The sequence below is a fragment of the Neopelma chrysocephalum genome, unplaced genomic scaffold, assembly GCF_003984885.1.
Source record: "Neopelma chrysocephalum unplaced genomic scaffold, ASM398488v2 Primary Assembly neopelma1_85, whole genome shotgun sequence".
NCBI classification, from domain to species: Eukaryota; Metazoa; Chordata; class Aves; order Passeriformes; family Pipridae; genus Neopelma; species Neopelma chrysocephalum.
Window position 1 is genome coordinate 3491167 of NW_020897747.1, and position 14953 is coordinate 3506119.

Sequence of the window (14953 nt, forward strand, 5' to 3'; positions counted from 1 at the left end):
AGAAGTGATATGCTATTTATAAATAGCTTATCATACACCACAGTATAAAAAGTACGTTGATCTTCTTGTTATTGAGTCAAATTCATTGTTATATATGAGATGGGAATTAGCTTTACCCTTCTGACTATAAAACAGAGAAAAAAATTAAAACCACAGGGAGGACAGCAGTAACAGCCCACTCATCAGAGTCTTCTGTGAAAAGGACCATAGGAAAATGGGCCCATTGGAAAAAGCTACCCTGATTCCGAAGCTTGTCTAGATCTGGGCTGAGACCGAGTGGTACCAAGCAGCAGAGATCTCTGAACCCCACCGTGGTGCACATGATCTCAACCTCTGACCTGCATGAAAACTGTTCTCAAGCCCTGAGCCAGCCAGGCCCCTCTTTTAAATCAGTTACACTGTGGATGGGTGACTCTTTCCAAAGTCTTCACCCTGTTGTTTTTGGCCACAGCTTTGACAGGACAGCAGGACTGCAGAAAACTTCTTGTGCCAGCTCAGCTTCAAAGCAAGGAATGTCTCGTGGCCCTGATACTGAGCACAACGCACTGCAGAGACTTCTCCAACAAGGCTGAGTAACACATGGTATAAACTGGGCATTAAGTCTCACTGTGCAGCTATTTTACCTGGCCAGGAACCTCCACAGGGCTGATGATGCTGGTGCCCCTCCGTGTGCTTGCCATGCTTCTGGTGCTTCCCAGCAGCTCAGGGACCATGCTCATTTACCAGGGTAGAGCCTACCTGGGTTTTAGGGGTGCTAACTGAGATCTCTGGCAGCCTGACAGCAGCAGAGAGGATTCCCCTGCCAGAGGGGACCAGCGGCTGCCAGGTGGAAGGGGATCAGAAATATTCTCCTTGGATATTTCAGTCTTTGAACCTCAGATGGAGGACTTTATCTAAGCTTCATTAATATCCCATTAAAAAAGACAAACATTCTCCATTGTTAGGGCCAAGCAGAGTCAGTGTGCTCTGCTCTGGTCATGGCTATGGCCATAGCCCAGGCTACGTAAGTGTGTGGGGGATGGAGATGATGGGCTGCGATACAGCAGCACCAACGCAGCCCATCACCAAGCTGGCTGGCTGTGGAGCATGCAGCAGCCCAGGCCTGCAGGCAGTGCAGAGGTCATCACTGAAGTGGCAGGGAGCCAAGTAGGTGACTGTGGATAATGCTGCAGAGCTGCCTGGAGAGGGGAGATGGGAAGCTGGTGGTCAGAGCTGAGCTTGCGGGAGGCTCCAAGCAGCAACAGCCAGGAGCTGAACGGTGACATGGGGAGATAAGGCTCTTGATGGATAGACCTCAGAAGGTTTGGAGGCTTTTGTTCTGCTTGGATAAGCAGTCAAATATTCACATAGATAAGTTTCAGAAATGCATCTGATCTGAAGTCCTTTTTCTGTAGGGTTGAAAATAGAGCAAGAGAATTCCTCTGTGGCTTTCCTGGTTCCTGGGCTTTCCTTCACCAGCACCAGGCTGACAGGAATTACCCATGCAATGGCCATGGCAGCTCTAACAGGCAGACCCTGCCTGAATCTCAGGCATTCAACTGTGCCAAGGTGCCAACCTTACTTACAGCCTGGGGCACAGGGGAGATGATCCTTTGCTTGGTTACTCTCTGTTCCTTGTCATCTTGGTCCACAGAGCTGCTATGGGTGGTTTAAAACACTGAAGGAAATGCCCTCGCTAACATTTGTGTGTATCTTAACATACTCGTTGGCACAGAGTTTATATAACATTGCCTGGCACCGCTTCACTGGCAGAGTTATACCCACATGGAGCATCTCATTGTGTGCAAAGATCTGCAATAACCTGCTGATGAATGGCTGCTGGTGGCAAAGCCAGATAGCAGCACCGATGATCTTGGCAGACTCCTACCCTCCTTGCGCACCACACTTGGACCTAGCTGAGGGCTGCAGGCAGCACACCCAGGATGGCCAACAATTATGTTCCAACTTCAAACTGCAGTGCTTGAGTGGAGTGCTTTTGGAGGGCGCGTAATTTCCTTGGAAATAAATTAGAGTGCTGTACTGTACTCCAGTTTCCTTGTACCATAAGTTGTTTAAACAGTTTCTCATTATGCATTTCCCATTCAGACAAAAAACAGACCAGAAAGCCTGAGGCACCAAGGCTGGTAGGAAAATGGAAACCCTGCTCCAAGTAGGCAGAGAGCAGCTCCCTGGCTCTGGGCAGGCACTGGCAGACCCAGGAAAGATATGGGGCAGGAAGGAGCAGTAGCAATTTCTGGCTCTGTAGAGACCTTTCAGGTTCACCTTTGAACAAATATGGCTCCCAATCAGTTATGCAGGATTTCTGTCTGAGCAATCCCTCAGCTTCGACATGCCTTAGGGAGGACCCAGATCCAAACCCTGAGGGCAGAGCAGCAGAGGGCTTCTAGCAAGCCAGAGAGTCCACCCCATCTAGGGTCAGCTCATCTTCGCCTTCCCCCATGTCTCTCCCTGAGCTTCCCAATTTGCTATTTATAGCTTTGCCCTAATGATCCCCCCCCATTCCACCCCCTAACTTTAACCTCTTCCTTGCCAAGTGGGGCTTGGAATTTACAGGAGAAATTTGTTTATATTAAATAGCTTTGTAATAGTTTCCTCCTCTGCCGCCTCCCTTCCTTCCCCAATAAAAGCCCTACAGCATGCTTGGCAAAGGCTGTAAACAAAGGAGGGGTTTGGAGATCCAACCAGTTTTTGGTGAACCCAGTGGGGAAATAATGTCTCTTTTGAAGAATGTTAAAGCCTGAACTCATAATAGTAGGAAACTAGTATCCACCCTAGGTAAGGAATTGCTTACTTACAGGGCATAAAATACAAGTCCATGTAGTCATTCTTGGGTGCAGGGGGTTAACTCTGTGTGTTTTCCTCACTGGTCAAGATGGTGTTGATGGCAGAAAACCCATGTGTTTGTTAAGCTCCAAATACTTGAAGTTGTGACAAGTGAGCAGGGAAAGGAGAACACAAAAAGGCAGCAGTGTTTTGAACTCACCTAGATTGATGAACAGAAGCACAAGGCAATGAAAATCCATTAGCCTGACTGTTCCCTGCAGAGGAAAAACAGGCACACAAAATCCAATTCATTATTCTCTTTCTTATTTAATGCTAAGTAAGTCATTGAACTTTACTACTTGATCTATCCATTTTCTTTAGTAGAAGGGCTGCAGGAAATCTTTCTCTTCTCAAAGGGGGTTTCAAGTTTCTCACCGATATCATGCAAAAAATACTTGGAGCGTATGAGTAAAAAATAACTGCATTTCAAAGGGAGCTTGAGCCATGAAGATAAGGATAATTTTTCTCTTCTGAAGCGCAGAACTGAAGAGTGGAGGCCCCTGGGAGCTGGGAGCACCATTGTTCTTCTTCCAGGTCGTTATCTGGAGACAGGCCCTGTGATAGACTCTGATGAGGCCACGGGAAGGATTATCTGCTGGGAGTGCTAATGGTATGCATTTGACAACATCAACTGTTTAATTTATGAGGTGACTTGTAACGTAAAGGCAAAGAAATTCATACCATGCAACAGCCCAAACACATCTGGTACAATTAAAAAGTATCCCATCAAAGCCCAGCCTGCTCTACAACTCCATTTACTTAGTTAAGGCTACATAGAAATGTTCCACCTTCCTACAAGGCAAAATCCTACTGGATTTTGTACTGTGATGGTAGTGTTATATAATGAGAAATATATTAATGGAAACTATCCAGCACTGAAATCATTCCAGCCTTTTTATCATCACATTCCTTGCTCCCACATAAGTGAAGTGTGCAGGAATAAAAGCAGTTAAACATCATCCACCAGAAGACACACATGATAGGGATTGCTCACAAGCCCCTAACAGCTCAGTGATGCCCATCAGTGTTGGGATCCATATATACACTCTGGGCAAACAGAGCTGCTCTTTCTGGGGAATTATTTTTCCACTGCTCATGGCTTGGGGCCATATCACCCTCTTGCAGTTGGGGACAGTTTAGTGTTGTCACCCAGTACCTGAGTAGCTCGTTCAGCTGATCTCTGCCAAGAGTTGAGGAGTTTGTCCCATGCTCTTCACCGTGGTCTCACGGATAATCAGAATTAAATCATGTTTTTCTTCTATCGCAGGAGTATTTGTACAAAACTAAATTTATTTTCGTTTTTCACATGCAATGAGAAGCTTAATGGCTTAGTCATTGAGCTTCTGAATAGAATATTCAGATCAGTCTCTGAAGGGAGGGAAGGTGTGGGTGGCAAGTCCTCCTTTTCAAGCACAGGTCAGGCAAAATGACCACGGGCCAGAGGGTGCTGGTCTGAGCCTCAGCTTCTGGAGCATCATCACTGGACATGAGATCTGTGATCACAGTGATGGATTCAAATCAGGGCTGCTACCAAAACAGATGATCTCTGCCCCATCACTCTGCATGTTTCCTATGACCCTCATGAATTTGTTTGTTACCCATGTTCGTCCAACCTGTGTGGGTCAGCTGAAACAAACCTTGTCTGAAAGAGCTGGTTTTCAGCCAGAGGAGCCCATTGCCCACATGGTTGCAAAGGCAGCAGAGGCAGGGTGGGCAGCAGGACATGCAATGGGAGTTGAGGGGAGGAGGGTGCAAGCACCAGCCCTAGCTTGGATGGGCTGATGCTGAAAACCACAGACATGCACCTACCCTGCTGACAGATAGCTGATAACCACCTGGCAGTGAAACAGGAACAAAACCTCTCCTGTGGATGCTCTCAAGGTGGTTTAGAGCAGTGCTGCAACACCTGTTGTTACTGGCAATTACTGCAAGAGCAGCTGCTTTGTGCTCCGTATCAGATAAAAGCTCCAAAAAGCCCGAGTATTTGACACAAGCTGTTTATGCTCCTGTGTCAGATCCAGTCTGGATGCACTCGTACTGTGGCTGTCCTAGTCTACTGATGGGAACCTGCTAGGGTACCAGCAATGCTTAAGTCGGGGTGGGGTGTCAGCAACAGGTCCCATTGCCCCCCCCGCCTTCCCCTTGCCTCCCCCTTGCCTCCGCCTCCATAGCAGAGGACAGCTCCTGCCAGGGGAGCATCCCACACTGCCCTGGTGTCCTAAGTGAGCTAATGGAGATTTTATTTGACGGCTCCCAAGTGAGTATTTAGGGGAAGAACAGATAAACAAAACACTTCTTGCTGAAGTCTTCGAGCAGGCAAACTGTGAAACAATGGGAGCTCTGTGGGACTCCCAGTTCACCTGCTCCAGTCCAACAGGAAGCACTCCTCCCTCCACAGCACAATGGTGGGGCTGGCACTCACCTTTGTGCCTCAGGATACCTCTGGGGTCCCCTCTGACGCTTGGGCGGGTGAGAGGGGCACACATTATACACCCGAATGGGAGCAGAGGGAGGTGACTGGGGGCACCGTGAACTGTCCCTGGGGTGGCACTTGTCCATCAGCACGGCTTGCACAGGGTGTGCAGTGGCATCTGTAACTCCTACTGGACCAGTCAGCACAGGGTTCTTCATCTGCACACGGAAACTTTAACTCTGAACACTGTTCTCCCTTTCCCACTAGGAAATCTTGCCAAGGGCTTGTCTCAACTACTACTTCTTAACAAGAGGTCTTTAATTTTGGACACAAAACACTGTTTAAATTTTACCACCTGGCAAATCTTTTGTCATGAGCTATTGTGTTGTCCCTGCAATTGTTCCTAAGGTGGCAGGGAAGTCTGCAGTCCCCCTCTGAGGGAGGGCACTGACAGCCTTTGAGGGGGCTGCAGGACTCGTCTGGCCCTGCAAAATTACTTGTTGGTAGCTGAAACATTTATACACCCAGCAGCTTCTGAGATTTTGAGCTCTTTAGTGTCTCTGTTTGCCTCTTTGGTGCATACACTTAGATGTGCCTTTCAAAGCATTGTGCCAATGAGCTTAAGACCAATTATCAAAATGATTTTGGTAGGAAGAAGCTAAATATCATGGCTTTGAGAGAGACATGGGGCCAGGCTTGCAAAGGTACATCACTGCCTAGAGACATACAACAGTGGCTAATGGCTAAAGCACTGACCTAGTAGAAAATCCTCATTTAATCTCATTAAGGACAACAGGATTCAGTGCATTACACAGGATCAGAAGGGAAAGGCACACCATTACATCTGAGATGCTCTGCTAATCACGGCAGTGGCAAAAGTCTGGGTAAGCTTCTGTTTTCTCCTTTAGGTTGTGAACCTGGAGGTCAAGACTGATTTTCTATTTGTCTGGGAATTTTGCACTCTGTTGCAGCAGGTATTAATAAATTTGAGCATCAATCCTGGAAGGAATGGGTATGCCCAAACCCAGACGCTGACCAGCATGGTACTATTCATGTCTGGATGCAGACTGCTGCCAGGGCACAACCAAAAAACTTGTGCTGTTGGTTGCTAAGGCTGAGCATGCAAACATTGCCGTGAAAAATCCTGGAAGCTGAATTGGGCAGGGAAGAAAAAAAAGACAGTTTGTGAAGCAAATGTGCCTGCCAAGCTGCCAGTTTTGGTGAACCAGGAAGTTGATCGCCAGTTCACATAACAAACCTGAACACTCTTCCATTTCCAGCACAATGGGCCCGATTCTGTCGCTAGTGTTTGCAGGACAGAGCGATGACTCAGGGCAGTGGCACAGTCAGCAGCAGCTTGCACCAGCATGCCCGGCACAGTGGGCACACCCTGCAGCACCCACACGTCCCCCCCGCAGCACTGCCACCCCTGGAGGCCATGGGGCACCTCCTGCTTGGAACCACCCGAGAGGATGCTACTTGGAGGGAAGGGGGAGATGCTGAGGGGGTTGTTTGTGTCCGGGGAGCTGTGGTTGGCCAAGGAGCTGCATGGCTTTACATGGCTGAGAAGTTGCTCAAGTGTGCTTTAGTCTGCTGCTGTTACCCAAAAAGAGTAAGAAAAACTCTGAGGAATGTTTTTCGGGCATGTTTCAGCTGCCAGTCCCTTGGTGGCATGGTCCTGTATGGAGAGTGTCTTACCTCTCACACTTCTTAACCTGCGTTTCCACAATGCCTCTGCCTGGTGCATCCCTATCCAATAAAAGGCAACAACTATAGCATGGCCAAAGATGTCCCGGTTTTTCTTTTTGCAATGACAATCCTGGGTTTGCTTACCAGCATCACCTTTTTTATCCTTTTCCCATCTTGGTCACTTTTTTCCAGCACAGTTTGACAGTCTGAAGTTACTGATTTGCAGGGATAAATCACCTGCTGTTACCATGGATCTGCTCCTCATGGATGGTCAGGCACACAAACATCTCAAAGAAAAAGCATATTGATTTCTTCTGTGAGATGATGATCACAAATATTGTTGATCTTATATTATACGTGATTGTTTATATAAAGAGAAAGAATCTTTACTTCCTCCTGGGACGTTTGGGAATTTGGCAGGCTTTGAAAGCGAGTCAGTGGTGCATGGGGTAATGCTCCTTCAGGGGGAGTGTGCTTAGTGCTATTGCAGGAGATCACATTAGTGCTTTTGACACGATCAAACAGAAAGTTCCAGTTAAACAATGAGTTTTTAGGATGAAAAGTGAAATGTTAAGAAGGTGTGTACAACTCCATGAATTTGCTTCATTTCGCTCGTTGATGTGGCGGTAACAGAACTATTTTTAGGTATAATCCTTCAAACAGAACATGGCTTCTCCTTTCTGATTAGTACAAAGCTGGCTGCTAGTCAAAGGATAATTATTTCCCAACACATCACCTAACACACACCAGCAAACAAAACACTCATTATTTGAGCTATCCAATACTAACTGTTGTTTAGCAGTTAACATTTTCTCAACAGCTTTAAACAGGACTAATTGCTCCAGCTTCATTAGCAGAGGTCATTTACTGTTGGTAACAATACTCTTCTGGAGATAGTCCCTTGGATGAGATTAGATTATCAGGTCAAATTCTGCTCCCGGTGGCAATGATGCCTGACCGCATTTGGCCTCACGAAAGTCTGCTCTTTCAGTTCATAGCTGCCCAATTTCCAGCCCTGCAGCTGATATATTACATAAAGGAAGTAAGTGCACTCCACCAGACGGGAAATTACAATAAATTAGGAAAGTGTGCGGCACAAGAAAGGTTGGCGAAATAGCCATTTAAAAGTTATTAATAAAACCGCAACCTCAGATAGGGTTTAGAGAAAAAAAAATAAACCTGATAAAGAAGTTGTCCTTATAGTTGAAAACACGTGGCTAGCAAAGAGGGAAAGCAGTGTTTGGAGAAGAACCAGTGTGGGCTGCATCACAAACACCCAGCTGATGCTATCAAATGCTGCATCTGCTACAGGCACAGTTCAGATCATAAGCCACTTTTTTTGCACATAGTTTCATGCTGATTGGATGCTGAGGGTTGCAGTCTTCAAGTGCAGCAAATTTGCAGGAGGGTTTCTGTGTAGCTCTCACCAGTGGGGAGTCCTTCCACAGGGCCTTCAATAGCCTGCTGCACGTCTGAAACAGCCTCAACTTCCCTGAGCACACGGAAAACTGAATCCAGGCTTTCAATCCAATATATTCCCATTTAAACATGTGGAGTGAAGCAGCCCTCTTTTCAGAAGTGCTGAGCAAACACTGCTTAGAGTGAGGCCGGCGCCTTTGAGAATCAGTCATCTTCCATATGGAAGTCTCAGGCATCCTTGCCAAATAATTCTGGTCCTGGCAGCTGCAGGACATTTTCTGTGAGTGGATTTCTGGTTTACCTGTGTCTCCCTTCCCTGCAGGCCTGTGGCTCTTTGCTGTTACTTTCCTGCCCATGTACGTGTGCAGCCGCATGCCCTACCACCTATACTTTCTGACTTGCAGCTCCAATTGCTAATCCATGTCTGGTTTTCGTCAGAAAAAAATATTCATCGTGAGTGTTTGACTCATTGCCTCCGGAGTATTTCAGCTGCCCCATAACACTTTTCAGAGTATCCTTCTTCTCTGCAGAGAACAGCCTGTTCTGAGCATGATCCACAGCAGACTGCTCGCCAGCAGCCTCCCGTTCCTCGCACACGTGTGTGCCATATGTCCTGCTCTGTCTGCACCGTTACTGTGCCACTGTTTGTCTCACGCCGTGCAAGATGGACTGGCATCCACCATCCGGGCTGCCAGGTGGATTACCTTAGCTGTCCATGAAGGGACTCAATGTGTCAGCCTCCAGACTCTTCCAGCAGGTCCTCAGCTGGCAGAAACTCAACAGCAGACAAATCCCGACCGCTTTGCTGACACAGCTGGCCCTTCTGCGGCCAATGGACTAAATTCATCCTACCTCAATGCCATTACACTTGTCCAGGGGAAGCATCACCCAACACAGCTATTTGGCTGGAGAAGCTGAGCAAGTTCTGGCCATAAATTTCTCACCTAAGTCAGACCCTTTTGAGGTAAAATTTTCACCACTTTTTAAAGTCCAAGAACATAAACATTTGGGTGGTTAAAATTAAGTATGTGGACTGATTTATGAGATGAAGAGCCAAGTCCATTAGATTGCCCTGCTCCATGCAGTAGGCACTGTGCTTCCCCAGGATCTGCCACCCTGCTGAGGATGAGGGCTTGGCAGCCACTGCAGCTCCCAGCTGGGCACTTGGGCCAGATCCTGTCCTGCTCTACCTAGCAGGAAGGGACCTGGTCCTGCCCTGGCTTGCTGCGATCCCCAAGGCACACAGGGAGAGCAGTGCTGCCTCCCCATCCTGTCCCAACCCCAAAATGCACAGCCAACATCTCCCTGCAGTCACTGGCGTGAGATATCACCATCCGGTGGGCCCTTCTGATCCTGTTGTATTTGCTGTAATCACAGATAAAACCAGATTTAAAAAAAAACAACAAACATCTGGTGGCAAAGCCCACTTCCCTTAGCTCCTGATCTGATGTCACCCCAGCACTTCAAGAACCCCATTTCACTATTGTCAAGGGATACACCATTAACTGAAACTCACATCAAACCCCAATAACATCAATGGAAAAGTATTATTTACTTTCCTGGTCCCTTTATTTTGTCTTTTCATAAAAAGCATAACTTTTTTTCCCCGTGGAAATACAACATTAGAAATTGCAAAGGACAAATTCCTTAACTTTGAAAACAAAAAGAATGAACAAATGGTTTCCAAAACAAACCATTAGCCACCACCCTAAAGAACGTGCTTTGGGAAGTGCTCTTCCCAGGAGCTGATTTTTAATTAAACTATACTTCTGAGTTTTATAAAGCTAAAAATGGCTTCACTTTTATTTTGCACTAGCTTTTTGTTGCTCGATCTGTCATGTATTCATTTCAGTAATGAAAAACTTTATGAAACCACAAGGATACAGCGTATTTTCATAAACCAATAAAGGAAGACACTCTTTTGAACTAGGGACACAAATCTGCAGCACTTCTGTTCACTGTACCTCCTAACTTGGATCAGTCAAAAATAAAACATTCAGTTATCATGATCTGGCCCCCAAGGAGTATGTGACTGTCGGCAGCGCGCTGCATATGACCTTTAGCTTTATCATCTACAAACCAGGTACTTTTATTTCACTCAGTGACACAGAAGAGGTTTCTTCAGTGCTTAAGTTCATCCCAGAGTCCAATCCTGCTCGTTATGCTTTTTCCATTCCCTCAAAGGGCAGCTCCTTTATTACGATAGGAAGGAACCAAAGCTTGGACTCCTCTGACCGGCTCCCTGGCTGCCATCTCCCTTTACAGGGCATGAGCCCCCCCTGGTACTCATTGGGCAGGGGTCTCTCCCAACTTCCTCACTGAGCATCAGGACCCATCCCACTGGACACACACCACCCACATCATTTGGGCAGGATCAGGCATGAGGTGGACTTACTTGTGGGGTGGCATGTAATGCATACGGAGATTTCTTTCTACTCAAGACCATTTCTAGCTTTCAAATTAAACATCCTCTGTAATCTTAACTATTATGGTCTCCTGATTCCCGGCCACGTACTCCTAAAAAAAAAAACAACAACCAAATAAACCCCAACAAAAAATATATTCCAGAAAGGAATAGTTCGAGAAAATGAGTGTATTCATTATCAGAGTGGAAACACCTTGTCTTTTAGCCACTAATTTTTAAGGGAAGTCACTGGACCTCAGTGCAACAGGAACACAACCTTACTGCGTTTCAAACAGGTTTTTTACAACACTGTGTCAGGAAAAGCCATTAGATAGAGTTGTATTGGTAATCTGAGCCATCTTTGGAGAAAAACAAATGCTGTTCTTCCCATTATAAGTAGGTATTGTTTCAAAACCTATAGAGACACACTTGCTTGTGCTGCAATGGTATTTATTGCACATAGACCAATTACTTACACAGTAGTAAATTGCACCAGAGTATAAATATGTTATAAAACACACACAGAGAGAAAAATGGAAACGACACACATGTGCTAAAACAACAGTAGATTCACGTGGGCATTTGGAAATAAAAATAAAAATAATAAAGTCTCTTAAGATATTTTAATTTATAATATGATATATTTACAGTACCTTCAAAAAATAATATTAAAAAAGTCACTCTCTCAATAAAACTATAACAGATCAGACAAAACCAGAAATCAGGTTCAGGGTCAGTGTTACTCAAACCTCTGTTTCCTTTTCAATTGGCGTGTGTGTGTGCAAGTAACATCTTCAAATAACTTTACAACTCTTAACACTGTGCAAGAAACGGCTTTGCCGACATTTTTAAAAAAATGTGCAGTAAATTTTTGTTGCCGGGATTCTCCCCCCCTCCCCCGTTCATCTGTAATTACAATGAACAAGCTGCAGAAGGCTCCTCGTCCCCCCCGCGCCCCTTTTTTCATAAAATCCTATTAGCGGTATGTAAATATGCTGTTTAATATAAACATGGTCCGTTCATTCCCCTGTACAATATGCACAGTTTGAGGTAGAAGTTTCTCAGCCTGACTGCCATTGTCTGGCCGAAGGAGATAAGCGCAGTAACTCACTGCTTGCTGATGCAGAGGGAACAAGCACAAGAGTGTGGGTTGGGTTGTTTTACCCCCTTTCAAAATATACCAGTACTCCTCATTACTCATTATTTTTCCCTGTCGCTACTCTGCGGAAGGGGAGAGCACGGCTACTCTGAGCTTAAAACTCATCCTGGCAGCAGATCTCCGTCTCGCCAGCCGTACTCTGTGCCCGGAGCACCTGCAGCACTGACCCTGCGCCTCCCAAAACCCCGGTGCTCTGGGTGAGGGGATGAACCCCGAGGCGAGGCGGGGGTGGCCGGGACCCCAAATGCAGCCGAACTCGGCCGTCAAAGGCTCGAGTTCAGCCTCCAGCACGGTCCCGGGACAGGCACCCGAGTGCAGGCGCTGCTGCCGCAGCCCCCGTCGACAGCGCGTTTCCTAAAGACAAGGTGGCTGTCCCTGGGACGGGCTGTTTATTTCCTTTGTTCTCCGGTCAGTGGGTTTCCTGTTTGCTGTAGTTTCGGATGAGGTATGTCGTACACCACTTCACCTGCTTTTATTCCTAAGTAAACACCCGCACTCTCCCTGCGAAGGCAAGGGATCGTTTTGCTTGGCAATAGCATTACCATCAGGCATCTGCCGGGGATTACTCTGCTCCTGCGTGTTTCCCTGCCTGCCATTCCCCCTCTGTCCCGGGTCTAACGCGGCCCCCCACGGCCCCCCTATACCTTGGACTCCGAATCGGAGGTTTTGCTATGTCTCTCCTCCAGGCTGGACTCGCTGCCGCCCCGTGTGCCCCCGTTGTAGTCGGACCAGGTCCCTGCCAGGCTGCGCTCGGGGGAGCCCACGGTGCTGATGAAGCCCCCGGGCAGCCGGGCCAGCTCCCCGCCGCCGCCGTGCAGCCACCGGTCGGCTTTCCGGCGGCAGCAGAGCAGCCTTTTGAAGGCCTTACGAAAGTCGGGGCTGCGGCAGTAGATGATGGGGTTGAACGCGGAGTTGGCGTAGCCCAGCCAGTTGAAGAAAACGAAGAGCCAGTCCGGCACCAGGTCCCTGTTGAAGACGTTGACGATGTTCACCAGGAAAAACGGGAGCCAGCAGAGGGTGAACACCCCCATGATGATGCCCAAAGTCTTGAGGGCTTTCTGCTCCTTCATGGCCATGATGCGGGAGCTCTTTCGCTTGCTGGCTCGGCCGTTGCCGAGGATGGGCTGGTGGTGAGGGTGAGCGGGCAGGGGCGTCTGCGGCTGCTCCTGGCTGCCGTAGAACCGGCCCTCGCACCTATCGATCTTCCTCATCTGCTCCTTGGCCTCTCTGTACACCCGGAGGTACACAAAGATCATGATGAGAAGGGGGATGTAGAAAGAAATGATGGACGAGGCGATGGCGTAAGCCCTGTTGGTGACGAAGTCGCAGCAGCCCGGGTCCTGGTAGCACTCCAGCGCCTGGGGGTCCTCGTCCCGCCACCAATGCATCATGATGGGCAAGAAGGAGACCAGGGCAGAGATGGCCCAGACGGTGCAGATGATGCCCTTGGCCCGACCCTTGGTCATGAGGCTCTGGTAGCGGAAAGGCGAGGTGATGGCTAGGTAGCGGTCGATGGCGATGACGCACAAGGTCTCGATGCTGGCCGTCACACACAGCACGTCCAGGGAGGTCCAACACTCGCAGAGAAAGGACCCCCAGAGCCAGGTGCCCCGCACCACCAGCGTGGCCCCGAAGGGCACCACCAGCAGCCCCATCACCAGGTCGGCGCAGGCCAGCGAGGTGATGAACAGGTTGGTGAGCGTCTGAAGCCGCTGCGTCCTCCCGATGGCCGCGATCACCAGCACGTTCCCGGCCACGATGAGCAGCACCACCAGGGCCATCAGCAGGCTCATGCCCACAGCCCACTGCTGCGACAGCAGCTCGGCGGCGGGCAGCTGCCTGCTCCCGGGCGGCACCGCCGTCACCCCGGCCACGGAGCGGTTCTGGGGGCCGCAGTCCGGCGGCAGCCACCCATCGCCCATGGCTGTGCGGGGCGCTCCGGCCGCCGCTCCGCACCGCGCCGCGGGCAGGAAGGCGGCGCCGCCGCCGCCGCCGCCCCGGGGCTGCCGCATGGCCCCGCTCCGCGCCGCCGGACCGACCGCCCCGCACCGCCCCGGCACCAACCCCGCACCAATCGGCACCCAGGGGGTGGAGACGGACCGCCCCGCCCACGCACCGGCGGTATGCCTGCCCGTATCCCTGCCGGTATCCTTGTCCGTATCCCTGCCGGACCCCCGTCTTTGCTCTGGCTACGCTCCTGAAAGGAGGTTGTAGCGAGGTGGGTATCGGTCTCTCCTCCCAGGCAACCAGCAGTAGGACAAGAGGGCACGGTCTTAAGCTGTGCCAGGGGAGGTTTAAGCTGGACATTAGGAAGAAGTTCTTCACAGAAAGAGTGATCGGGCATTGGAACGGGCTGCCCAGGGAGGTAGTGGAGTCACCGGCCCTGGAGGTGTTTAAGAAGAGACTGGATGTGGCACTTAGTGCCATGGTCTAGTAGACAGGGTGGTGTTGGGTCAAAGGTTGGACTCAATGATCTCAGAGGTCTTTTCCAGCCTGGTAGATTCTGTAATTCTGTGCCTGCCCCGCGGCTGCTGGGCACAGACCTCCTCCCCCCTCTTCCCTGGGACACCCACGCTGCCGTACGGCAGCCGCGGGGCAGGCAGGGGATGTGAGCAGGAGCAGAAGCTGGAGCAGAAGCTCCACCTCTTTACCCCCGTAAAAAGCGAAATGCCAGATCCCGGCACTATCATCATCATTCTCCATTGAAAAGTAATTGACATCCCCTTCCATGGGATGTCCCCCACCAGGGACAAGCCCCACACTCTCTCGCAAACCCCCTGTCACCAGTGCCTCCTTCCCCAGCCTGGGCAACCCCAGAGCCCCATGGAAAACCTGCTACCAGCTCTGTGCAGAGAGCTGCGTCTCCCCACTGTGAATCCTCTTTTCCCCATCTCATCCAGCCCTGCCAGACGAAGCCACTGCAAGGTTGAGAGGTGGGAGTCCCAGCTCCCCTTTCTGACTTTCCTCTGCCTCACTGAACAGTTCTCTCTGGACTTTTAAAAATGCAGGCAGTAGCTTCAGTCTGAGCAAACCACACTAAATCTAG

General features: G+C 49.3%; 1 protein-coding gene across 2 annotated transcripts in view; it reads right to left on the reverse strand.

The window, feature by feature from the left end:
* ADRB1 (adrenoceptor beta 1) overlaps positions 1-13829 on the reverse strand; it is a 34996-nt gene extending 21167 nt beyond the window's left edge. For both annotated transcript variants that reach the window (XM_027692098.1, XM_027692097.1), the window contains exons 1-2: positions 12552-13829; positions 2984-3038 (exon numbers count right to left, since the gene is read on the reverse strand). In XM_027692098.1, the coding sequence (XP_027547899.1) occupies positions 2984-3038; positions 12552-13829 (1333 nt within the window). The remainder of the gene's footprint in view (positions 1-2983; positions 3039-12551) is intronic.
* Between the last annotated feature and the right edge of the window lie 1124 nt (positions 13830-14953).